The following is a 24,905-nucleotide window of genomic DNA, read 5'->3' as shown; positions in this document are numbered from 1 at the left end:
ACGGGAGGACCAGATTTTAAAGGGCTGGGATCCCAAGTAGCGCGCGGAAATCTCCTCCATCAGATTTGGGGAGGCGCGAGAGTTGAAGGACAGTCGGACTGTGTCTCAGCGGACGCGCGTTTGGCCACTTGCCTCGTCTGCCGTCCCCCACCAGAGGCAGTGTTGGGGAAACTGAGGCAGCGAGGACTCCAGCCTCCCACTCAGTCTCGATCCCCTGACCAGCACCGTTAGTGCCGTGGCTTGGGCCACAGCTCCCGCATGGACTGTGCCCCCCAAGAGCGCGCACCTGCACGCCGACCTCCGCGGAGGAAACCCTGGCCGTGCTTCTGCTTTCGGCTCAGGGTGACCTTGGTCCGGAGTTTCCCTTCTCTGGGTCTCGGGTTTCCCCAGCTGTAAAGTGGTTTGAACACTTGGACACTTGGTCCTTGTACTTGGGATCAATCTCAAAGCGCTTTTCGGCCCTCGGATGCACCTCCCGGTCCTCAGCCGCTCCCCAAGGAATGGGGGCGATTCCTGGGGATCGCCTCCTTGGCAGCATCCCTGGAAGGGGCGGCGGCGGGAGAGGAGCTGCGGGAGGTGGATGGAAAGGATGCTCCGGGGAGGCAGCCACTGATTGGCTGTGGGGAAAGGGGTGGGGCATGGGCGGGGCTGCGCGGTAGGGGGACCGGGCCCGCAGGTTTACGGTACCGAGAATAGTAATACATTGTTTTATCTAATCCTCTCCACCAGATATTATCTCCAGAAGGGAAAATGATCCGCTTAAGAACGCCCAATCAAGATTCGAATCCTGGTCTAGTCTGACCACAGAATCTAGGCGTTTTAAGCAATAAACCTCACCAGGAAGCCACAGCCCTCCTCTGTGGCTCCCTCTTCCCAGCCTCTTCCCCAGCTTAGTTTTCTTCTGTATCACGTGCGGAATCATAGCTTCCCTCCCTACGCATGCCAAGGAATGAAGACCCAGGGAGATGTGTCCAGGGACCTCAGGGGAGGCAAAGTTCTTGGAGAACAGAGGAGATGGTCGTGGGCATCATCAACATCATTTCTCACCATCTATCTCCTGGGTGCCAGGTTCACTCACACTTGACTCCTTCTAGCAACCTGGCAAGGTTGCTATGAATTCCTTTTCACAGATGGGGAATAAGAGGCCCAACGAGGGGAAAAGACTTGTCCCAGGTCACACAGCATGGCATGGGCCAAACAGACTACAATGCAGGTGTCCCATGGCAGTGCCCTCTCTTCTCACTGCCCACAGCCCAGCGAGAGCAGTGACATGTTGAGGCTACTCAGTGGTGAGTCAAGTTAGCAGCTGGGATTAAGCCCAGGGCTCAGGGCATTCGGGTGGGGCTCTTTCTGCCTTCCTCCCTCCACCCCACCATCTCAATGAACTTGTTCCCTAAACCTCACCAGTGGGGACTCCTCCAGCCCCTCCCTCTGCAGCTGTGGAGAGTGAGAGTGTGAGGAAGGGGAGTGTTAGGGGTCTTTGGCACTCCCAGGGCTGGTGGTCTTGTGCTTCTGGGGAGGAGAGAAGCATGGAGGACAGAGGAGCAGCCTCTCCCAGACAGAATATGAGGGGCACTGGGGCTGGAGCCTGTTTCTCTTCCCTCCCTCCAGGACTGGGAGGGGATCATGGGCCCAGCCAGGTTGGAAGCAGCAGGGTTCCCTGAATTTCCTCTCCAGATCCCAGGCCTGATTAGGTCCCAAAGACAAAGAGTGGCGTGTGCAGGAGGCACCCAGGGCAGTCCCTCCCTCCTGGGCCGCTGCCTGGATTTGGTCACCTGACTGGGCAGGACGGGCCTCTGAGCAGGTCGGGTGGGGTTGGACTCCCTCTATCAGTCAGCCCTGAGGCACAGGAGAATAGAGCTAGACCAGCCCAACGGGTATAGATGAGGACACTGAGGCCCAGAGAGGGGGCATGACATGTCCAAGATCACACAGCAAAATTCTGGGCAGAGCTGGGCCAAACTGGGTTTCAGGCCTAGAAGACCAGCACCCTTTCATATGCCCATACGTGTATGTTTTTCCTCCTCCACGCCCCAGAAGAACCGCTTGGAGGCCCAGCAGGCATCTTGACACCTCAATTTCCCCTGAGTGGTAAGGTTGAGCAAAGGATGGGGCCAGCATTATGAGTGACCACAGTCACTCTGCAGACCCAGCTCCCTCCACAAACTCCCTGGCTGGGCCATAACTGTGTGCCCCACCTGCTCCCTTACGTTTAACCCCCTAGACTGTCTCTGTTGAGGGTTTTGGGGAGGGATTCGCCTACCTCCACCCCAGCTCCAGGCTAGAGATGAGCGTCAGGGGGGCTGGAGGCTCAACGCTCCAGGTGCCTGGGTGGCCCCTGCATCCTGTCATCTCCTCTCTCTCTCCAGATGTACAAGGCCCCCCCCATCAGTCTCCATGGCAACCATTGCTCCTGGCCTCCAAAGGCCCAAAGCCCCACCTTCCTTGCAGACCCCCATCTCCCAGAGAAAGGCATCCTAGCCTCTCGGAGGAGGAGACTTGGGGGGGTCTCAGGCTGGGCTGCTTTGCCACAGCTGCTTTAGGGGTTGGGGCCTCTCAGGCCCTCACTTTTTACAGCTGGAAATTGGGCTAAAGATACAGCTCGAGCCCCTTTCTAGGTCATGGCGAGGCCCAGGGAATCGCATCCACTTTCAGCACATACTTACTAAGCACTCGGTATGCGCCGGGCCCTGGAGGCCCAGTCCCATGAGCAGCTACTTTGGAGGCAGGAGACAGGCTATAAACAAGTCAACAAGGTCAACTTGCCCGGAGTGCTAGAAGAAAATAAACCAAGGGCTGTGGAACGCTTCTTGAGAACCTGGCAGAATCCAGGCAGAAGGAACATCACGGGCAAGTCCTAGGACAGCACAAGCTTTGTCTGCAGGGCAGAACCGGGGGGAAAGGGCCGCAGGGTGTTCTAACAGGTCACTTCACCTCTCCGGGGGCTGGGGATAAAGTCTGCGTCACAGGACTGACGTGAGGGTTCACTGACATGAGTCTGGGACCTCAGCACAGGGCCCGGCAGGAAGCACATGCGCTCGATGGTCCGTGCTGTTCTGGTTCACGGTCTAGAGCGCCCATCACCCCTTCCAGGGCAGAGGCCCGGGTGCCAGGGGGGCGGAGGAAGAGATCCAGGCCGGGCGCCGGGCACAATCGCGACAGTCTAGACAAGTGTGGGGGACCCCGCACCTGCCCAGGCCGCCCGCGTCAGGGAGGCCCCTCGCCAGCTCCCGGGCAGGAGGCGACCTTCACCAGGCCGCTTTGTCCGGACGCGCCGGGGCCGCCGCCGGGCCACCTGGACTGAGCGGGGTGGGGTGGAGCGGACGGGAGCGAGGAGGAAAGCAGGGCCTCCAGGTGCTCCGCGGCTCCCGGGCGGGTCTCAGTCGGCCCCGCCTCCTGTCCCCAGAGCAGGTGTCCCCGACTCCCGCGGCCCGGCATTCCAGCCCCTTCCTCCTTACGCTGGCGGTCTCTTTGATCCCGGGCCAGGGGTCATGGGCCCCTCCCCCGGGGGGGGAGGTTAAGGGAGGAGATGGGGCCTCAGACAGGGAAGAGGGGGATGGGCTCAGAGCAGGTAGCGGGGACTGGGCCTTCCTGGGTGGCTGCCCCCGCTCCCTCCAGCCATCCTGGCGGTTCCCGGGGTTCCTCGGCTGCTGGGGGGGCCATCGGATGCCGGGGCAGGGGGCGGGGCCAGGCTCCCGGGGGTCTCCCCGCCCCTTCGGGCTCAGCCAAGCGGAGGTGAAACCTGAACCCAGGTTGGGGGCGGGGCTGGGTCCTGCTCGGACGGGGCCGGCCTGCGCCTCCAACTGCGCTTTCCCCGCACCCCGGCCGGCTTCTGGAAGAGTTAGATCGGGGTCCGCGAGCCGCTGGAGCAGGTGAGGGGGCGACTCAGCGCGGGAGGGAGGACCGGGCGGCCGTCGGGCCCCGCCGCCCAAGGCTGACCCGCCCTCCTCCCCCACCTCCCGGTCCCCAGGGCCCGCGATGGAGCCCGCAGCCCGGGGTCGCGCCCCGCCTTGAGCGCCCCCGCAGGCGGCCATGCTGCCCCGAGGGCGCCCCCGGGCGCTGGGGGCCGCCGCGCTGCTGCTGCTGCTACTGCTGCTGCTGCTGCTCGGATTCTTCCAGTTCGGCGGGGACCTGGAGCGTGAGCGCCGCGGGCGGGCAGGCGAGCGGGGGGGTGGCCCCGGGATCCTGCCCCTGCGCGCTGACGCCACGTGTGCCCCCAGACGGCCGGCCGCGGGGGGCTGCTGCCCTCGACGGAGCCCCGCCGGCGGACGCTGGGGGCCACAACCGCTCCGACTGCGTCCCGCCGCGGCCGCTGCCGCCCAAGTGCGAGGTAGGTGCGCGGCCCCTGGCGGCAGGAATCCCGGGGGCGCCGCGTCCCCACCCGGCCACCTGGCACCTGTGGGAATCACAACACCTGGCGTCGGCGCCGGCACTGACCAACCAGCTGGGGGCGCCTCGGTTCGCACATCCCCTGCGCCCGGCCTCATTTTCCCCATTTGTGAACGGGAGAATGGACCCCTGCTCCACTCCCCCGCCCCTTCCCTAGCGCTGATGCCGGTTGGGGCTACACTGCTCCAGGCTAGGCCAGCCCAACAGGGGTCCTCCCCGTCTAGTGGAGCAGGGGGCTGCTGCCGACCTCGCTGTCCCCTCCCCAGCTCTTGCACGTGGCCATCGTGTGTGCGGGACATAACTCCAGCCGGGATGTCACCACCCTGGTGAAGTCTCTGCTCTTCTACAGGTACAGCCAGTGTCAGAGGGGAGGGTCAGGAGTGGGGAAGGCAACAAAGTCTTGCGCAGGATCTCAGAGCCCCAGCTTACCCCTTCGGTGACATGGGGACAGTGTCCCCTTCCTCCCTTGAAGGTGGTTGGAGGAATATCTTGCCCTGGGTATGGAAAAGCTCTTTGCAGAAGTTGGTGCTTCCACCTCTGAGCCCCTCGGGGTGGGGTGGGGCTTGTCCCATGTTGGTCCTCCCAGGGCCTATCAGCCTTCCTGCCCTGTCCTCCCCATAGGAAAAATCCGCTGCACCTCCACTTGGTGACTGATGCCGTGGCCAGGGGCATCCTGGAGATGCTTTTCCACACATGGATGGTGCCCGCTGTCCGGGTCAGCTTCTACGATGCTGATGAGCTCAAGGCAGGAGCCCTGGCCCTCTGCACCCCTCCCCAGCCGTGCCCAGCCCTCTCCCTCCCAGGGAGTGGGGGCAGGGGGAGGAGAGCTCAGCTGCCTGGGACCCCCAGTCCCATCACACCTACTGAAGCTCAAGTCACTCACCCCTCCTGGGGCTCAGGCCTTCTTCCCCTGGGTCACCCTGAGTGTGTTCGGGCACTCGTGGGCCCTTCTCTGCCAGGCTCATGCCCCGTCCTTCCTGCCCACAGCCCCAGGTCTCCTGGATCCCCAACAAGCACTACTCTGGCCTCTACGGGCTAATGAAGCTGGTGCTGCCTGGCACTCTGCCCCTTGACCTGGCCCGTGTCATTGTGCTGGACACAGATGTCACCTTCGCCTCTGACATCGCAGAGCTCTGGGCGCTTTTTGCTCACTTTTCTGGTGAGAAGCCTAAGACCCCGCCCCAGCCAGCCCCCCTCCCTGGCCTGTCCAGGTCCCCGTGGGGCCCAGCCCTGAGCTGAAGTCCTGTGGTAGCCTCAGGCAGCTCCCTCGTGCCCTCCCCTCCCAGACGAGCAGGTGATCGGTCTTGTGGAGAACCAGAGCGACTGGTACCTGGGCAACCTCTGGAGGAACCACAGGCCCTGGCCTGCCTTGGGCCGGGGCTTCAATACAGGTGGGGACAGTGGTGGGGGAGGCAGGAGGGGTAGTTGCTGGTCCTCCAACCCCAGGGACTGGGCAGGGCACAGAATGCTAGGAAGCCCCCCAGGAAGAACAGTGCTGAGAAAGAACAGTGGGAGAAGAGCCAGAAAACAGTTCCGACCTTGGCTGAACGTACTGGATGACTTAGGCCAAGTCACTTGGTCCCTCTGGGCCTCGGTTTTCTCATCCATTAAACGGGGATGATTTTACGAGCCCTGGGATCACCGAGTGTGAGAAGATGCCTGTGGAGGTGCTCTGTAAGCTGTGCAGTGCTTCCCCTTCACCCCCAAGAGGACTGATTGTGGACACAGGTAGTCCATGCTCATGTGCGAACAGTCAAGAAATACCAATAAGTCAAAAAATAAACATGCAAAAGACACCTTCGTGGCCCCTGGCCTCAGGAGCTGGGTCTTCGCTGGTGGGCATGACAGCCTGTCCCCGGGGGCAGGCGTGATCCTCCTGCAGCTGGACCGGCTTCGGCAGGCTGGCTGGGAGCAGATGTGGAGGCTGACGGCTACGCAGGAGCTCCTCACCCTGCCTGCCACCTCGCTGGCCGACCAGGTCTGGGGGAGCCTTTCAAAGGGGGGGATCGGGCAGGCTCGGGCCCGAGGCGTGATGGCTGTCTCTGCCCAGGACATCTTCAATGCCGTCATCAAGGAGCACCCGGGGCTGGTGCAGCCCTTGCCCTGCGTCTGGAACGTGCAGCTGTCAGACCACACGCTGGCCGAGCGCTGCTACTCGGAGGCGTCTGACCTCAAGGTGAGCGGGGTGGGGGGCTGAGTGGGGGTGGTGGGCCAAGGATGGGACTCCTGCTCCCTGCTCCCATCCCCCCACCGACACCCTCCTGGGTCCCAGGTGATCCACTGGAACTCACCAAAGAAGCTGCATGTGAAGAACAAGCACGTGGAATTCTTCCGCAACCTCCACCTGACCTTCCTGGAGTACGATGGGAATCTGCTGCGGAGAGAGCTCTTTGGGTGCCCTAGCCTGCCCCCACCTGGGGCCGAGCAGGTGAGAAGGAGCCCTTGCTGTGAGGAGGCTCTGCTCGTCTCTGCTCTGCTGGACCTGGCCTGGTCCGGGACTGGTCCTCCAGCCCCAGCCCCGCTCCTTCTCTCCCCTTGCCCCCAGTTGCAGCGGGCGCTGGCACAACTCGACGAGGAGGATGCCTGCTTCGAATTCCGGCAGCAGCAGCTCACTGTGCACCGTGTGCACATCACCTTCCTGCCCCACGAGCCGCCGCCCGCCCGGCCCTACGACGTCACCCTGGTGGCCCAGCTTTCCATGGACCGGTGAGGGTGCCGAGGGCGGCCCCGGGGAGCACGGCCTGGGCTGGGACTGGGAATTTCGAGAGAAGGGTTTCATTTGGTAGAAGGAAGAGCTCTCACGGTCTGATGCTGTCCCTTGAGGAGTTCCAGAAGTTGGAGACACTGGGTATGGTGGAAAGAGCCTTGGGCTTTGGGAATCCTTCAGGTGCCCGGAACTGCCCTTCCACAGTTGTGGGACCAGGGGCAAATCTTAATCTCTCTGGCCCTCAGTTTTCTGATTTGTCAAATGAGAAAGTATCCACCTTGTGGGGCAGCTGTGAAGATTCCATAAGACCAGCTCAAAAAGCGCGTGGAAGGGGCTCAGGCAGGGTGTCCGCAGCAGCTAAGCCGGGGAGGTGTTCCGGCCCTCCCTGGGCTGACCGCCCCCCTCACCCCAGGCTGCAGATGCTGGAAGCCCTGTGCAGGCACTGGCCGGGCCCCATGAGCCTGGCCTTGTACCTGACAGACGCAGAGGCCCAGCAGTTCCTGCGTTTCGTCGCGGCCTCGGCGGTGCTTTCTGCCCGGCAGGATGTGGCTTACCATGTGGTGTACCGGGAGGGTCCCCTCTACCCCATCAACCAGCTTCGCAACGTGGCCTTGGCCCAGGCTCTCACGCCTTACGTCTTCCTCAGTGATGTTGACTTCCTGCCTGCCTACTCCCTCTACGACTACCTCAGGTGGGCCTGAGGAAGCAGTGAGAGGCGGGTGTACGGGGGGTGTGGACAGGGTGGGGGCATCTGCAGGACCCTAGGTGGTGTGTCTTTGCTCCTTTCTGGGCGTCAGTGTCCTCTGTAAAATGGGGTTGTATTAGGGCAGGGGAGCCACAGGGTAGGGGTCCAGGATCTGCTTCCCACGGCAGCTCCACTGTGTCTGTCTTCTGCGGGGCGTCAAGGTGAGCTAGCCCTTGCAAGTCGGGTCCTGTGGCCCAGTGCTGGAAGCAGGCCCTTCCCTCTTCTGTTCATGGGGCTGTGTCCTCAGAGCCTCCATCGAGCAGCTGGAGCTGGGCAGCAGGAGGAAGGCGGCTCTGGTGGTGCCAGCGTTCGAGACCCTGCACTACCGCTTCAGCTTCCCCAGTTCCAAGGCCGAACTGCTGGCCTTGCTGGACGCTGGCTCTCTCCACACCTTCAGGTAGGGGAGGCCACTGCTTGGCCCCGTGCCGTTCCCCACACCGGCCCCCGCCACCCACCAGCTCCCAGCCTCAGCCCGGCTCCCCGCCCTCTCCTGCCCCACAGGTACCATGAGTGGCCCCGGGGTCACGCGCCCACAGACTACGCCCGCTGGCGGGAGGCTCAGGCCCCATACCATGTGCAATGGGCAGCCGACTACGAGCCCTACGTGGTGGTGCCACGTGACTGTCCCCGCTACGACCCCCGCTTTGTGGGCTTTGGCTGGAACAAGGTGGCCCACATTGTGGAGCTGGATGCACAGGTGAGGGGGGCGCCTTGCTGCCTCCGGCTTCAATTTGAATACTTCCAGGCCCAGGGAGCTCACTATGCCTCCGCGTGGTACACTGCACCATTAGGCGGCACTATTAGAAATTCTGCTCTTCTGGAGAACTAGAATCATCTGCCCTTGGGCCCTGGCTTTGGCTCCTAGGGGCTATGGAATATGCCTGCCCCCATCCCCCAAAGATGCGATCCTCCCCCAGCCCAAGAATGACTGTCTGCCTGTCCCCACCCCGGCAGGAATATGAGCTCCTGGTGCTGCCGGAGGCCTTCGCCATCCACCTGCCACACGCCCCGAGCCTTGACATCTCTCGCTTCCGCTCCAGCCCCACCTATCGCGACTGCCTGCAGGCCCTCAAGGACGAGTTCCACCAGGACCTGTCCCGCCACTACGGGGCTGCTGCTCTCAAATACCTCACGGCCCTGCAGCAGCCCCGAGGCCCCGCCACCTGACCCCCAAGACGGGCCTGTGTGCCCCCCGCCCCGCCCCTCGCCTCGGCCCTCACACGGTCCCTGCAGACACTAGAGCAACTTCACCGCCCCTCCCACCTCCCGCTATTTAAATTATTTAAGGTCTCTGTGGGAAGGGCTGTGGTGGAGCATCTGTGGGGTGGGCCCTGGGGGCCCCCCCTTGCTGCTCTTTATGGCTGGGTCTAGTCTCCCTCTGCCCCAGCTAGTTTGGGGCTGGTTCCCCCATCAACGGTATATCCCTTTTTCATAATTAAAGTTTTAAAAGCTCCTTGTCACGTTCCTCCTGGTTTGGGGCATGAGGGCATCAGCGAGCCCCGGGAGGTACCGCTAGAGTCGCAGGAGGACCCGGCCCTCCCCCAAGGCCGGGACTGGAGTGTGTCTCGCCCACCTCCCCTGCCCCAGACCCGACACCATGAGGCCGAGAGACTTTATTTGGCTTTATTTAGTAAAATGTTAAAATAAATAAATACAAATTGATCAGCTGCTCTGTATCCCCCCCACCCCCTCAAAACAAAAATCAAACGAACAAAAACAAAAACTTTGAAGCACAAAACTCCAAATACAAGTTCTACCAAGACTGAAATCACAAAGGGCGTGGACAAGAGACAGGATTGGGGGCGGGCTGGCTCTTTTCTGCTCGGCGCTCGCTGACCCCTGGCTGCCCGTCCTGTCCTGCCTGACCGCAGCTTACCCTGGGCTAAGGACCCAACAACACTGGAGAGAGGTGCAGGGGCCCAAGGCTGCTGTGGGGGACGGTGGGGTCCTCGGGGAGCAGGGCCTTGTGGGAGGGGGAGCAAGTGGCATTTGTGAGCCCTACCCTCCCTCTACAAGGGCTGTTTTGAAGAGTTCCACCCCGGCTCTCTAGAGGGGGTAACCTCCAGCCTCCTCCCCTTCACTCTTGGGGAGGACCAGAAGAATCCTCCCAGAGGCCACCCCCTCCCTTGGAGAGGAGCTGACACTGAGAACAGGCTGTAAGTCAGGGAGAGAATGGGTCTCCTGTTTCCTGCCAAGGGTGCCCAGCTGAGGGGTGGGGGTGAGGCCCGCTGTCGTTTACATGGAGCCAAGTGGCCTCCATGCAGCAAAAGCAAGGGAATCTGGAGAACCTGGGGCCTGGACAATGCACCTGGGCCCCCAACCATCCAAAGAGCCTGTAGCCCCTGGGGTAGAAGTCTCCTAAATTAAGCCCTTTGGATAAATAAGATAGAAAGACCACACCCTAAAAGGGAGTGAAGGGAGGGACCACTAAGAGTGTGTGTGTGAGTTGAGCGTGAGGGCCTGCGGAGGCTCTGCCGGCCCCGAGAAGACGGGTCACAGATGGCCGGAGAGGCAACTGTACACGCGGAGACAGGAGAGTGGGAACCACGGTCACCCCCACTCACGGGAGAGGCGTGGGGGAGCAATCGCGCCCATGCCCGCTGCCTGCTGAGCCTGAGCCCCGAAGCAGCAGGGACAGAGGCAGGCCCTGCAGAAACCAGGCACTCAGACGGTGCCAGCCGGAGGCCGCGGGGGCCATGTTGCAGGACTACACAGGTAAGGCCCCAGCAGGGGCTGCCCCCAGCTGGGTCTCCCTACCAGGCACACCCAGCAGGCCTGCCCCAAAGGGCCTGGTAAGGAAAGAAGAGAGCAGAACTCCAGATGCGCTCAGCGGAGGTGGGACAAGACCCAGCAGGCTCCATGAAGGAAAAAGGGCCTGCAGGCAGCACTGGCAAGAATGTGAGTGGGAAGATGACAGCTACGGGAAGATGACAGCTACGGGAAGATGACGGCAATGTGACCTCACTGGTTCCAGGGCACGGTGCCAGAGCCTCAGGACTGACAAGGGGCCTCCTAATCCAGGGCTGGTGGACAGCCTCTTCCCAGTCCCAGACCAGCAGCTCCCTGGCCTCTGAGGGGTCTGTCAGCGGCTCTGGCATGGGGAAAGAGCAGCAGAAGGGAAGGAGTGGGGGCGGGGGGAGGCAGCTGGGGTGGGGCAGTCGTAAGTGTGTGTCTCAGGCGGTCACAGGCACCCACAGTTCTGGGGGGACAGAGGGTTCTCTCAGCAGGACAGTGAGGGAAAAGGAGACTGGGTGACCAGGTCTTTTCTTGGCAGTAAGAAGTATTCTGGAATTTGAGTCCAGAATGCGGGTTTGGGGGCAGGGTTGCATTCTGTACTCCATACTGACTGACTTGCAAAACAGCTCGTATCTGAACATTAGGAAGAATCCAAATCTCAACCCTAGGCAAGGTCAGAACGTGACCACTCACAGAAGCAGGCGAAACACGGGTCAATTCCTAGCCTTGTGCCCCTCCCCCGAGAATCCTCAGCAAGCTCCTTTCTGAGCAAAGGCCTCTAGTGATGATCGTTTCCCAACTTCTTTTAAGAAGAGATGGATGGTGTGTGGCAACTCCCGGCCTCCGGCCCAGACAAGTCTGGATGGGAGAGCTCTACGACAGGGCGGACAGCCCCGTGCTGGGCTCTGAACCTCCACCAGCCATTCCTCCGACTAGTCCAGGCACCTCCACGGCTCCCTGACTAGACATAGCACCTTGGTTTCTGCATGAGGCAAGGGAGCTCCTCTCTGTCCTCCTCAGGCAACCTGGCAGCCAGGCATGACTCTAAGGCCTGTGCAGTCACTCTCTGTCCCCTCTTCTAACATCCTGGGGAAGGGGCACAAATGTTACCTAAGAAGCATCTCTCTCTGCCGCAGTTGCTCTCAGGATCCGTCTTTGTCCCTCTGGCCTAACTGGGTGAGGGAGAGACTAATGGGACCTTTGCTGCCCCGCCCCAGACTCTGACCATTACAGGGCACGGGGGGCTTGAGAGAGAGGCTCTGGGAGGGCTGGGGAGCAGAGCTTCTGCCTCCCTCCTGTGGGCCACGCACGCGCCAGGGGCAGAGATCTCCAGCGGGACCACACACCTCACAAGACTTATTTCTCACAAGGCAAGATGATAGAAATGGTCCGAGCCTTTCAGAACCCTGGTTCTCTCAAGAAGGAGACGGGCTAAGCCAAGGCAAGCACAGTGATTCTAGCTGAAGGCCACCCAGGAACCTCGTGGGTGGGCAGAGCAGAGTCAACTCCATCTCTGGGGCCTGGAGTCAGCAGGCAGAGAAAGCAGCTGGAGATTCAGACCTCTCCTCAAAGGCAAGACAGACACAAAGGCTGCCCTGGGGCTCTCTGTCCGAGACACCATGCACCCTCCAGCCATCTCACTCCTCCCTCGTTCTTTCTAAGCACCAACCACTGCTGCAGCCAGCCTGCCCCCTGTACCCTCCTGCCGCACCCATGAGCTTCACTGGCCCTTCCCTTCCAAGTTGTCGCCCAGGCACTCCTAATGCTGGTGGCTGAAAGACCGAGAGCAGCACCAAAGGAAGGGATCTTATTGAGGCACCAGCCTTTTGCTCTAGCAAAATCCTTGGAGACAACGGGTAGGGCCCTGATAACATCCACACTCCATTTGGGCTTCAAGAACACGAGCCCGGACCCCTGCACCAAGAAGAGAGGACAGTCTTTTCTGAGGAGGGGAGAATGGTGGGGGAGTTCTGCCCCTGCCCCTAGGGCCGCAGAATCACGGAGACTAGCCCACCAGTCTTGAGACACAAACACAGCAAAATGTCATCATGATCAGCAGGTTCTGTGCTAAAAAAGTATAACTACACAGCGTTTTCTCCAGTTCTGACACCTTTTTAATAGAAATCACTGTTTTTAGGAAACAAATAGCACTTTTGTAATTTTTTTTTTACAATGTTTCTTACCTTGATCTTAATTTAAGTAACACTAGGAAGACCTCAATATCTTTTATTTTCTTTTTTAATTAAAAAAAAAGTTGTTGTTGTTGTTTTCCCCAGATACAAAGATTTTTGCCCTTGCATAAAAAAACAGTGCCCCGGACGATGGCACAAGGACTCACACAGACTCACTGGACCGCACTGACACTGGGACTCCTATTCTACCATGCAAGGCCCCGACTGCCCTCCACTGGACGGTCAGCCTGAAAGACAGCTCTTCTATTCCTTATTTTAGTTTTTGTTACCAAAAAAGTAAAATAAACAACAAAATAAAACCTTTTTTAAAGAAAAAAGAATAAAAACAAAAATAAAAAAAAGAGGAAACGTCTCCATTCAGTTCACACACACCTGGGTCGCGTGCTGCTTTGCTCAGGTTCTTCTCTTATAAATATAGAAAAGGGATGGAGCTTGTTTTCAAGTAAAATCACTGATCCACCGTTTTTCCTTCCTCGACACACACACCCTCCTTCCCTGCCCCGGGGAAGGGCCAGCCGAGGCCGCTCTGCTGTTCTTGGAGAGGGAAGGGAACCGGGATCGTCCACAGAGATGCGCGCCAATTTGCCACAGCGGGGAAGGAACTCGCGGAGGGGTGGGGGCGCCCACGGCGGGGAGCGGAGTGCTCAGGAGAGGACCCCGGCGGCCGTTCTTGGTGTCCATCTCTCTGTGCACTGTGCCCGACCCCAGACAATAGGAAATACTGCTTATTTGATATACTTTCCCACCCCGGCTCCCTCCCATCCCCTCCCCATCCCTCCTCTGGGCACTGGGGTTGGTTAAATCTTGATTTCCTTTTTTTGGTTTTATAGTAATGAAAGTTTAGAAACAGGAAAGCCCACACACTCTTTGGACTTGTCTTCTCTACCTAAACAAACGGCTCTGCAAATAAGGATCTGAAACCTGCTCTCCTCCCTCCGCCCGTCCCGGCTCCCCGCCCAACAAAATAAAAACGACCCCATCGTGGCTGTGGAGGCTGCTGCAGGCACACACTGGTGTATAATAGAGAGAGTAAATATATTATTTCACTTGGCATGGTGCTGGCAAAGAACCTCCAGCTGGCACTATTTCATGTAACATGGTCCAACCTTTGCATGTACACACAGAATAAGAAGGATCAATTGGCAAACTCTGGTGCCACCTGGCACGAGCATCTTCTCTCTCTCTGGAACCAAAGAACCAAAAGAATTCTGTACTTTCCAGAAGAAATCCGGCTTTGCTTTTCTAGAGTCTTCAGTGTTTTGCTCTCCTGGCCGCCGGGATCCCGTGGCTTCTCCTCGAGGGGTCTGTTATTTAGTCTCTTCCCCCTGGTTACAGTTCACTGTGCAGCTCTGGGAGGAGGGGGAGGGGGCCGGCGTGGAGGGGGCGGCGCTGGCAGGGGGTGTGCAGTCCGGGCCGTTGGAGAGGGCCCCCACAGCGGCCTCAGAGTCTACGGGTTTGGAGAGGTCGATGCCGTGGATGAGGCGGATCAGCTGCTTTACCTTCTCCAGGGAGCTGTGCATCTCCTTCTGCCGGGCCAGGATGGTGTTCTTCATTTCCATGCATTTCTGCAGCAAAGGAGAGGGGCAGGGGCCCTAAGCCTCGGCCTTTCTGACAGGCCTGGCAGCCCTCTCCAGGTAGAAGAAACCCACTGGCTGGTGTGCAGCCCCTAGACCTTGTTTTTTCCACACTGCAGGGGGTGCTACCACCCAGGGGAAGGAGGCGGCCGGGGAGGCAAGAGAGGGGGCAAATAAGTGGTCTAAAAGACAACTCGCCTTGACAGTGGGACTTAAAACCAAACACGAGCTACCACTATGACACTAAAATAAGTCATTTTAAAGACAGAGTTCCCACAGCTGTGCTGGAGTGGTCTGGGCAGGTTTGGGTAAGCTGCTACCATGCTAAAGGGTGCTATTGTGTTCGGGACTGGACTGAGCTTTCCAGGACAGAAAATGAGCCAGTGGCATGTGGATTCAATTTGAAGGCCTCCTGAGGGTCATTCGATGGGCAAAATTTAGAGGCAGGGCCTGGGGCAGGACAGTGATATTTTGGAGAATCAAAGACTGCAGCCAACAGAACCCCTTCTGCTTGGTCACGGACTTTGGCCATCTTTGGCCCTTCTGCCCTCGGCCTCTCAAGCTTGTTGGCTTTGTTCTAGGCAGGGAAAGAGATGTGAGACCTGCATGCCACAGGTGGTATGGTGAGGAGGACAGAGCAGGTGAGTGACACAGCTCAACTGCCTCCAAGGCCAGGGCACCACCTGGGGCCCGTGAGGGCTGAGGCCGCCTCACTCCAACCAGGGTGACTACTCCACAGAAAGGAAAACATGCTCTGTCGGGAGGAGCCTCAGAATCCCTGCTGCAAACACAACCGCCTTTCCCACCCGGACGGGCCGGCCTGGGCAGTACTGACTTCCAGTACTTGTCTCTAGAAACCCCTCTTCCGCAGGCCCGTCAGGAAAACCTGGAAATGCACTCGGCACGGTGTGGAAGAAGGGGCAGAGGGAAGGGCCGTGTGGATGGACCCACTAGCCAGGGCGGCTGGAAAGAATCATACTTGGGGCCCTGGTCTGTGTCTGTGTGGCGTCGAGGCCCCACACGCCTCCCAAGCACACAGGAACACACGGGGTGGTGGCTATGCTGCTGTAGGTGCTACTTTACCTCTTCCGCCTGGAGACTGAAAATCCTCTCTCAGATCAAAGCCAAGAGGAGGCTCCAGAGCTTGGCTAAGGCACCACATACCACTGGCCACCTGTACCCGGGGGCCAAGCTCTAACTGGAGGCAGACTTAGCATCCGCTCGAGTGAACTGTGTAATAAGCTGAAGTACCTGAATCGGCCCGTGGGAGCCACACATGCTGTTATGTACACAGAAGGCTCTGTATCTCTGCATCTCTCACTGAGGGCAGGAGGTTTACTTACACTTATAGAATTGCTGAGCTGTTTCACCTTCTGCTCTAGTTGTTCTCGTTCTTGTTTTAAATCTGAACTCCATTTAAGTAACTTCTGTTTCTCTTCTTCTTTTGCTGAGGGAAAAAAAGGAACTATTTTTAACAATAAATTCTTCGAAAACGCCACTGTGTTCAGAATGCTTGCCAAAGAAGATATTTTCCGCAAGCTCCCCTGAGCCACAGAGCCAGTGCACAGAACCTTCCCACCAGGACTCTGCCTTGTCACGTGGATAGGAACTTAGGCTAAGGAGACATCAGTGGTTTGGGCCTGGCTTCATGGAAATAAGACGCCACTGCTCATTCTTCCTCCTCAAGACGGTACTACACAAAATGTTCACTTCATTCAGTAAAAACTTTTCATTTTTAACTTTAAATTTCCTTTTGAAAACAAAACAAATACTGCCTTCCAGTACTTTTCTTTTTTTTTTTTTAAAACAAGGGGAGGCTGACACAAGAGGGGGTATGGGTCATTCCTTACCTGCTTTGTAGGCGATATAGGAATGAACAATTGCTAGAGTTCCGGGCCACGGAATTGCTTCTTCCTTCTTCAGCATCTGAAAAGATTTTTAGAATTCTACCTTGAGAAGGAGGTATGAACACACATCCCCTGTGTAATAATACACAATGGTGTCTGCAGCTACCGGCAGACAAAATCCAGGAAGGCTTTATGGGGGCAGTACTGTCAAATCCTAGTCTACAGTTTCTGGACTACAAAGTTGCAGATGTCAGCCTGAGAGAGAAAGAGGTACGACCGAGGAAGAGCCACGCCACCTGAGCCCCGGCTCAGAGAGGCTGGGACGCGCTGGCATTCCTCCCTTCTCAGGTGTGCCACCGACCCCCAACCACTCCCCACGGCCAGAACCACCAGCACACAGCTCCAAGTCTGCGTGATGGCAGCAGCCACTGGCAGTTCCATCCTTGACCTGACACGGGCTGCCTGTCTCAACTTTAGCTTGGTATGTCCCTCAAAGACAGCTGACCAAGGAAATTAGACATCAGTTCCAAATACTAAAGTATAATCTAGACCCCCATCACAAAGCAGCAGCAGGAAGAGAACAGAGAAAGAACTGTGTCTACTAATTACATCAGGGAGGAAGACGACCAAGATTAAAATGGGAAGCCAGAATTCTCTCAAGTCAGGATTCCAAAGAACTCAGCAGCATCTCCAAATGAGCTACCGGGCTTATTTATTTATTATTTATACTTTGCCTACTTCCAAAACAGACTTGAGACAGCTTATAATAAAAACATAAAGACAGATAGTTGATAAAAAGAGATCAGAACCTAAACAGAGAAGGAAGGAAGATGCTGGGACAGTTAATAATATGTTTGCCTTTCAAGTCTGTGAAATATTAAGACAGCACTTCACAGTTAGTTCTCTGATCCTGATGATAACCCAGGTTAAAAGTGAAACTGTTGTTATCTGAATTAAACCATCAATTGGGCATTTTCTTCTAAGTATTTTATTTCCAAAGATGAATTTCAAAACCACATACCGGATTTGGACCATTCTTAGAGAAAGAGGCAGAAAGTCTTATGGACTTTTAAGGGGAACCAAGGTAATAAGAGGATAAGTAATTTCAAATAAAGGAAGTCAGGGTCTCTCCACCCGTGCACAGAGTCGCTGCCTCATGCATACGACGGAGAATCTCTGAGAGGACGCGTGCTGTGTGGGGGAGTGCTGCCATGTGCACAGGGCAGATGTAGCCTGGAGAACCACCCAGAGAGGAAAGAGACCCCACCATTCCCCTAGATTAGAGGGGAAAGGAAGCCCTCCTGACCGTGCTGTCTTTCTCCTCCTGGGCCCCTCGCCTGTCTGACCCATGCACAGTACCTGGTCCTGACATCTGGGACAGATCCACATGCCCTTGGGAATCGTTTTCAGAGGAGGGTCTAAGCAGTCCAGATGATACACACGGGAACACGTGTCACACATCAGTAACTGGCCGCTTTTTCTGCAAACGCTGCAAAAATCCTCATGAATATCACCCTATGAAATTGAGAGGAAAGGTAAGAGGACAAAAAGGTAAAATGTGAATGTTAATACGCACATTCTGGATATGTATAAGCATTTTAGGACAAGCAGCTGTGGCCATCCAACATGTCATAAAAGTGTTCAAGAATGGCACAAGCCCCCACATGCTCCTTACAGCTGAGGCTCCACGGGCAGGGACGGTATTCTTAATTTTATAATCTTATTTATTTATTTATTTTTCCCCCAAAGCCCCAGTAGATAGTTGTCTGTCACAGTTGCACATCCTTCTAGTTGCTGTATGTGGGACGCAGCCTCAGCATGGCCGGAGAAGCGGTGCGTCAGTGCGCGCCTGGGATCCGAATCCGGGCCGCCAGCAGCAGAGCGCACGCACTTAACCGCTAAGCCACGGGGCCAGCCCGTTTTTTTTTATAATTTTATTTATTGGTATTCTTAATTTTAGAGGAGAGTTTACAGGAAAGCTTAGTAGTCATGTAGGCCAAAATTTACTTTACAGGTGATAGCTCAGCATTTGTTACATTTTCATAGAGTCCAGCCCACAAATCAGAAAGTTTAAAGACACTGATATGCATTCATCAAAGCGTTCCAAAGTGATACAAACAATTCTCATGACCTGTCATTTTGGGGGGCAGTTTAGAAGGATTGGGAAAGAAGACAGACAAGAAATGGAATTTTACTAAAGTCTTTGCTTGCTCAGGGAGAAAAAATATAGTTCAAGTTCAAATGGGAAAAGATGAAGTCAGGAGCAAATTAAACTCACATGAGCTTTCAAACACGAAGAATTTAAAAAGCCAAAGCAACAGCTGACAATGTTCTCTTAAAATCAGTATTTGGCATTTGCTGTCCAATGGACCATTCTATTCCGGAAGGCTTTATTCCTCCCTATAAAATACTCCACCGGATGGAAAAAGAGCAGCCCCAGTGTACTCTGCCTGTCTCGCCTGCCCCTGTCAGTGATAGTTCTGGTCCTCAGGTAAGTCTGCTGGAGCCCTCTGAATAGAAGGCACCATCAGAAAAAGGCTGATCTACTTAAAATTTGGAGAAGAGAACACCAAAAAAAAAAAAAAAAATGAGGTATTAAAGAGGTATTTATGAGCAAGTCAATCCCTGGTCTGTTCTCTGAACAGGATTAATCCTGCTGATAAAGACGCCAGAAGGAAGGGAAGACTGAAGGGATGTGCCAGGCCTAGCCAGCAAGGCAGCACCACACCTTGGAGCAGACCCCTTTTCACTTTCAAGGTGTTGTTTTAGATTCTAGGCTATTCTGCCAGGAGGCCTAATTCAGAAATTTTGCACAGGAAGAAATGACACAGAGAGCAATGCTCAATTCTTCCTTTCGATGACATAATCCTTCAACCACCACCACTGAAGGAACATATCTTCCCAGATCTACAATTTCTCCCTAAAGGAAAGGAAACTTTCCTACCCTTTAATTCACTAGGGTATCTGGCAGCCTAGAAAACCAGTTATAAGTTATAAGATAACTTATATAACTTTAAAAATAATAAGACAATCAGAATGTGGACAGATTTTAATCTTTCTTAGTAAGAAAATGTTACCTCTGGGTCGTAAAAAAGATACTCAGTACATGAGCAAAAGATCCTGCCTGGGAAGCAGCCTAACAGTCTCAGTTGCAGGCACAGAAAGAGCTCAGGCTTCAGCCCCCGATGAACCGTGACTTCCTTCTTCAGTCTGCTCTTCTCTAGAGAGTTAGTCTTTCTTGACCCTTAGCCCCATGTTGTAAGTCTGCATCTTTATGAAGTTTATAAAAATTTTATGGTTTAAGAGAGTATTTTACACGAACCGTATATAAAATTATCAGTGATGAAGTAAATGAGACAAACTGGACATCTAATTCAGAGGGACTCGTAGGGTAAAGAGTTCTGCTCACTTTCCTTTGCTCCTGAATAAGGAGAACATCAACAGGTGGAAAGCGTCGAGTACATAAAATAAAGGTTAAATAACTTCTCTCAACTTTCTAAAGGAAAGAAAACTTCCTATCCTGTTTATATATCCCACAGCAGCAGTTCTTAATCTTTTTGGTGTCAGGATCCCTTTACACTCTTAAAATTACTAAGAATCTCAAAGAGCTTCTGTTTACGTGAGTTACAGGTACTGATATTTACTCTATTAGAAACTTTAAAACTTTTTAATTTTGAGATAATTATAGAATCTCAGGAAGTTACAAAAACAGCATATTGAAAAAATTTAAAACCCCAGAATACACAAGTGCCCATTCCAATAGCCGTCACAGTGATGACATGATCACAAGTCACGTAGTATCTGGAAAACTCCAATCTTCACTCCTGACAGAGTGAGAATGAAAACGGCAAAGGATGTTTTAGTATTATCATGAAAATAATTTTCATTTTATGGATGCCCTGCAAGAGTCTCAGGGACCCCCAGACCACCCTTCGAGAACTACTGCCCACAGAAATGAATACAAAATGACAAGATATGTATTTCATCCACAGAGAATTGGTTCTTTGCCTAAAGGGAGCAGAGGAAGGCCCACGGAGGTGCTGCACCAGGTCAAAAGGCTTAGGCTTTGCTGACCGACCAAATTATTACCATAAACCAAACAGTAAGTTGAAAGATGGCGGACCCATGATTCTTTGCTAGGAGCTGAGGATATAAGTTTTTTGGAAACACCCTGGCTATATCAATTGCAACTTCATCATTTGCTAAAAAAAATTTCTAACTATGTCAACATATCTTCCCTTTGCATAAAAATGATGACAGTGGCACAAGGTACATCCTGAGGATTAGTGTCAAGCTGGGTCTCGTATCACCAAGTCCTTCTAGATAGTTACTGATCCCCAGGAAATGCCTGCCTTTCAGCTGTGATTGTTTAATTAATGTTGTTGGGGCTTACGCCACTCAGCAACAAACATACAGAGCTGCGCGTTGACTCGAATCACTGCCACTGTTGGGATACTGTAAAAGTAGCAATTATCTGTTAAAAAAATCCATTCCACTAGGTTTAACTTAGGAAGTTCTCAACATATTTAGTGGTTTTAGAAAAGCAGTCTTTTACCCTTAGATTTCTGAAAAGAACAGTGTTTGCATTTTAAGACAAAACCTGGCAGAAGCTTCAGTTTGTGATGTGATCCGAGTGGATCCTTTGGGTTCAGTCTCGGAAAGAAAATCATAAATCCTCTCAGCCAAAAATCACAAAAAACAAGGACAACGTTGTTTAGCAAAGATTCCCATGAAGAACCACAAAATCCGTATGTGTGTCTGTGCACCCCCTGGAGGGAGATCCCTGCCAGGAGGCCGTGAGCTGGCTAGCCCTGTGGCAACGCCACAACTGAGGAGAAGTCGGGATGCTCTTTGGTGCCAGCAAACAAGGTTTCTGACAGGGGATCCTGGTGCAGACAGGAGAGGCAGAAAACCTGCATCAATTACTACTGCCAAAAGTCAGGAATGCTGAATCTTGACAGCAAGGCTGGGTCTGTGGCCACCAGCTACGTCCAAGGAAGGAGACCCGCCAGGGACCAGAACTCTCCTATGACTCGGGTTCTCCAAAGATGACACCTCCTTTGTTGCTTCTGGAATTTTAGCTCAGAATGTGCATATGGAATTCTTTTGCTCTTTGGAGGGGGTAGACCATTAACAAGTACTGAGAACCTACAAGTTCAAGGGACATTTTACCTGAAGATGATCCTAAAGACAAGCTCTATAATTCACAAAAGAAACGGGACATGTGCAAAATGAAACTCTTGGTTTCCCTCCTCAAACTTGCTCCTCTGTCACCTCTGGTAAATGGCATCTTCATCTGTCTAGTTCTTTAGGCCAAAAACTTTGGATGCACCCTTGACTATTCTTTTTCTCGTACGCCGTCATCCAATCCTGCTGGCTCTTCGAAATGCACGCAGACTCGGCCACTTTTCTCCAGCTCCAGTTCCACCGCCCATTAGGCCAAGACCCCGTCACCTCTCGCCTGGACGACTGCCACAGCCTCCTAACCGGTCTCTCCCTGCCTCCAGCCCATCCTCCCCACAGTCTCTTCTCCATATCTCAGAGTGAGCCCTTTAAAATCCAAGTTGATTGTGCAAACACCTTAAAAATAACAAACGCAGGTAAGAATCATCAAAGGATGCTGAAACCATGGAACAGGATATTTACACAGACTCAAAGCTATCTCCACCAGAGGAGACAGGCACCTTTACAAGTGGAGAAATTTGATGGAATCCATCTTAAGAGATGCACGTTAACATGGCCAACAACAGGACAGGCTGACATCTCTGCCTCCTGTTGTCATGCTCCGAGAAGGACTCATCATCACTTATTTCGTGCTCCTGAATCTACTCCTGAGGAAACCATTAGACTAGCCAAATGGAGGGACACTTTACACAACAACTGGCCTGTCTTTTAAAAAATGTCAATGTCTTGAAAGACAAGAAAAAGCTGAGACACTATTCCAGAGTAAGGAGACTGAAGAGACAATACCATGACGAGAAATGTCAAGAGTGACCTTGGACTGGATCCCAGAACGGAAAAGACAAAGTGCCACTAAGGCAATTACTGAGACACTGGAGCGATCGAGTATAGGCTGTGTATTACATCATAATCTTTTATCAGCATGAAATTGCCTCAATTTGATGGCTGCATTGTGGCTGTATCAGACAGAGAATATCTTTGTTCTTAGGAGATATACACTGAAGTATTTTGGATAAAGATTTGTGATGTCTGAAACTTCTTAGTTAAGCAAAAAAAAGCGTGTGTGTGTGTGTGTGTGTGTGTGTAGGGGAGAAGCATATGTGGCACAACGGAAACAACTGGTGAATCTAAGTGAAGAGTATGTTTGTTCTTTGTACTGTTATTACAACTTTTCTGTAGGGTTGAAAATTTTCAAAATAAAAAGTTGAAAAACTACATCAAAATCCCCTATTGATCTCCCACTCCACTCAGAGGAAGAGCCACGAGGCCCTGCACGAGTGACCTGGCCACCTCTGGGGTCTTGTCTCGCACCCGCTCACTCAGCCCCAGCTATCCTGGCCTTCCTGCTATCTTCCGTGCCATGTATACTTCCACCTTGGGATTCTGCTCTGCTGTTCCCTCTGTCTGGAATGCTCTTCCCCCACGTCCTCCCACACACCCCACCTCCCATCAGAGGCTTTCTCCACCACTCTTCATACAGGAGCGCCCTCCTGCCACAGCTCCGCACGCTCCTTATTCTCTCCCGGTTTCCTCACAGCGCTTATCGCTCCCTGACATACTATATGTTTGCTTACGTATCTCCTGCCTCTGGCTGCACACTATGAGCTCCCTGAGGGCAAGGAGTTGGTTTTCTTCCATCCTCTGTCCCCAGCCTCAAGAACAGTGCTTGCTCAGCAGAGGAGTGCTCAATAAGCGTTTGCTGAGGGAATCCACTGCTCAGTAAATGCTCATTTAAAAACGTGGGGCCCTAGTTTACCCTCCTGCAGTTCCTGGGTGCAGGGCTTCTAAGAACCTGACCCTTTTTCAGGAACCTGTTTCTGATCAACTCTGCTGAATAAAGTTGCTTTAAAGAACGGTTTTCCGCTTCTTGAATTCGACTTGAAGCAGGAAACAAGGACTGCTAGGGGAACGCATGCCTTGTCTGTCTTCCTCACCCCCAGACACGGAGGACAGAAACTGCGCGTCTCTCAAGTCGACAGCTGGCGCCCCACCCTGCCCCCTTCCTCAGCGCTCATTCACAGCCACCAAATCCAGCTCCGAGGACTCTGACGGAGCCTCCTGGTGCTGTATTCCACACAACTCGCAAGGACGCGGCAGGACCCAGGGCCCAGCAGAGAGTCGCCTTGCACGGCACGCAGTGTCCTCTGGGGATGCCTGCCGTTCCAGGGTTAGTCAGGGAGATGCAGCCATGAGGAGACACCACGTGAGAGCACTTTCCCCGATTTCAGCTCTCAGAGAGCGAGCGAGCTTTTCCCACGTTACTTACGTCTGTGGAGGTGGGGCTGGGCAGGGACACAGGCTGCACAGGAGCGGGGAAAGTGAATGTGGTCTCTGTCTTTTCATTTTCAGGGGAGTCAGGATGACTGGATGGGGGGGATGTTGGGGTAAGGGCTCCAAACCCCAGCACTGCATTGTATTTTGGAGGACGACCTATATACCGAGAGAAGGGAACAAAAGGGAAAAAGGGGGAGGGAAAGAAGGGGAAAAATGGTCTTACATACCTTCGGCCAGTGTTCCTCATTGGCTAGCATGGAAAAGGAAGTGAGGTAGCAGACGGAAGGTTAATACAACAGTCCCAGAGAGAGAAGAGAAGCAAAGAGTTAAATGTCATTAGGAACAACTGCACGAGTCTCAAAGAAGGGAGGGTAAGAGAGCCTTGGGGCACAAGAGGAGGTGCTGGGATGTTACAGGGCCTCGCCTCCGGGAGATTCCCGTGACGTCCCTGGACTATTACAATTTGACATTTCTAATGTGAGAACAAGATGGAGCCAAGGCCAAGAATGAGAATTTATTTCATTTTTCCGTATCTTTTGCATATTGTTCTCTAAGGTTTCTCTGCAACCATCATTCTTACAACAGTATTAATGACTCTTAGTTTCCACAAACAAATTTATTTAGGTTTTCTGCTTTTCCTTTTCTCTCCTAACTGCATTTTGGTCACTTCACTGCTGCGAGGGTGGAGAAAGGCAAAGCATGGATTCAGGTAAACTATTCCTGCCCTTTGCTGGTAGAGCTAGCGGGAGAGATGTTCTGGGAGTCGCTGGAACCTACGAGCTAAAAAGATGTTCCGTGCTCAATAATGAATTTAAGTGCTTTGGACTTGGACACTCTCCCCAGCTGATTGAGAACTGTCGCCCCGCTTTCCATCACAAGCATTCTGGTGAACTATGCGTCTAAGAACTGGGGCTGCTCCACAGTCTCAGGAAAGGCCCTGCCATCAGCAAGACCGCTCACTGAGAGCCCTGATTTGAGCAAGAGCATTTTGAATCAAATCTCATGGCTACAGAGGATCTATAAATGAGCCCCAAAGGGTACAGAAAATCCAGGTCGGCCACTCTTGCCTTACGATATATCTAAGTCAGAATCCTTGTCCTCTAAGGGCCAGGGTCAGAGCTTCTAAGCTCTGAGTGATCAAAAGAGTGTGCCCAGCACACTCAAGGGAAAAAAAAGAGCCAGAGAGGTACACAACTGCCTACGAGCACTGGTGGATGGTACGTGGGACCGTGACTCTGCCAACAGCTGTAATTTATACTA

The 24,905-nt window shown here is 54.2% G+C and overlaps 2 protein-coding genes across 20 annotated transcripts in view; one reads left to right on the top strand and one right to left on the bottom strand.

Moving 5' to 3' along the window:
- The first annotated feature begins 3,346 nt into the window (after window positions 1-3,346).
- LARGE2 (LARGE xylosyl- and glucuronyltransferase 2) lies at window positions 3,347-9,294 on the top strand. 3 transcript variants are annotated; one of them, XM_087423050.1, is made up of 15 exons: window positions 3,347-3,872; window positions 3,971-4,138; window positions 4,221-4,330; window positions 4,656-4,738; window positions 5,011-5,134; window positions 5,377-5,548; window positions 5,676-5,780; window positions 6,255-6,367; window positions 6,440-6,565; window positions 6,662-6,817; window positions 6,941-7,095; window positions 7,509-7,787; window positions 8,089-8,238; window positions 8,313-8,538; window positions 8,796-9,294. In XM_087423050.1, the coding sequence occupies exons 2-15, from the start codon at window positions 4,033-4,035 to the stop codon at window positions 9,006-9,008; spliced, it is 2,118 nt and encodes a 705-aa protein (XP_087279176.1). In that variant the 5' UTR covers window positions 3,347-3,872; window positions 3,971-4,032; the 3' UTR covers window positions 9,009-9,294. The 3 variants fall into 3 exon arrangements, with proteins under 3 accessions (XP_087279176.1, XP_087279175.1, XP_087279177.1); XM_087423049.1 differs by having other exon boundaries at window positions 3,364-3,872; window positions 6,935-7,095; XM_087423051.1 differs by having other exon boundaries at window positions 3,369-3,872; window positions 6,935-7,095; window positions 8,343-8,538.
- Window positions 9,295-9,450: 156 nt separating this feature from the next.
- PHF21A (PHD finger protein 21A) overlaps window positions 9,451-24,905 on the bottom strand; it is a 182,296-nt gene continuing 166,841 nt past the window's right edge. For 16 of the 17 annotated variants that reach the window (XM_087423064.1, XM_087423054.1, XM_087423059.1 and 13 more), the window contains 5 exons: window positions 23,638-23,801; window positions 17,550-17,705; window positions 16,194-16,269; window positions 15,687-15,790; window positions 9,451-14,334 (listed from right to left, as the gene is read on the bottom strand). In XM_087423064.1, coding sequence (XP_087279190.1) covers window positions 14,077-14,334; window positions 15,687-15,790; window positions 16,194-16,269; window positions 17,550-17,705; window positions 23,638-23,801 — 758 coding nt within the window. In that variant the 3' untranslated portion in view covers window positions 9,451-14,076. The remainder of the gene's footprint in view (window positions 14,335-15,686; window positions 15,791-16,193; window positions 16,270-17,549; window positions 17,706-23,637; window positions 23,802-24,905) is intronic. The other variant, XM_087423069.1, reaches the window with a different exon arrangement.

The sequence above is a fragment of the Ceratotherium simum genome, chromosome 34 (assembly GCF_057802395.1).
Source record: "Ceratotherium simum simum isolate JZ-2026a chromosome 34, ASM5780239v1, whole genome shotgun sequence".
Classification (NCBI taxonomy): Eukaryota; Metazoa; Chordata; class Mammalia; order Perissodactyla; family Rhinocerotidae; genus Ceratotherium; species Ceratotherium simum.
Note: the sequence above shows the minus strand (reverse complement) of the source record. Positions and strands in the feature narration are given on the sequence as shown.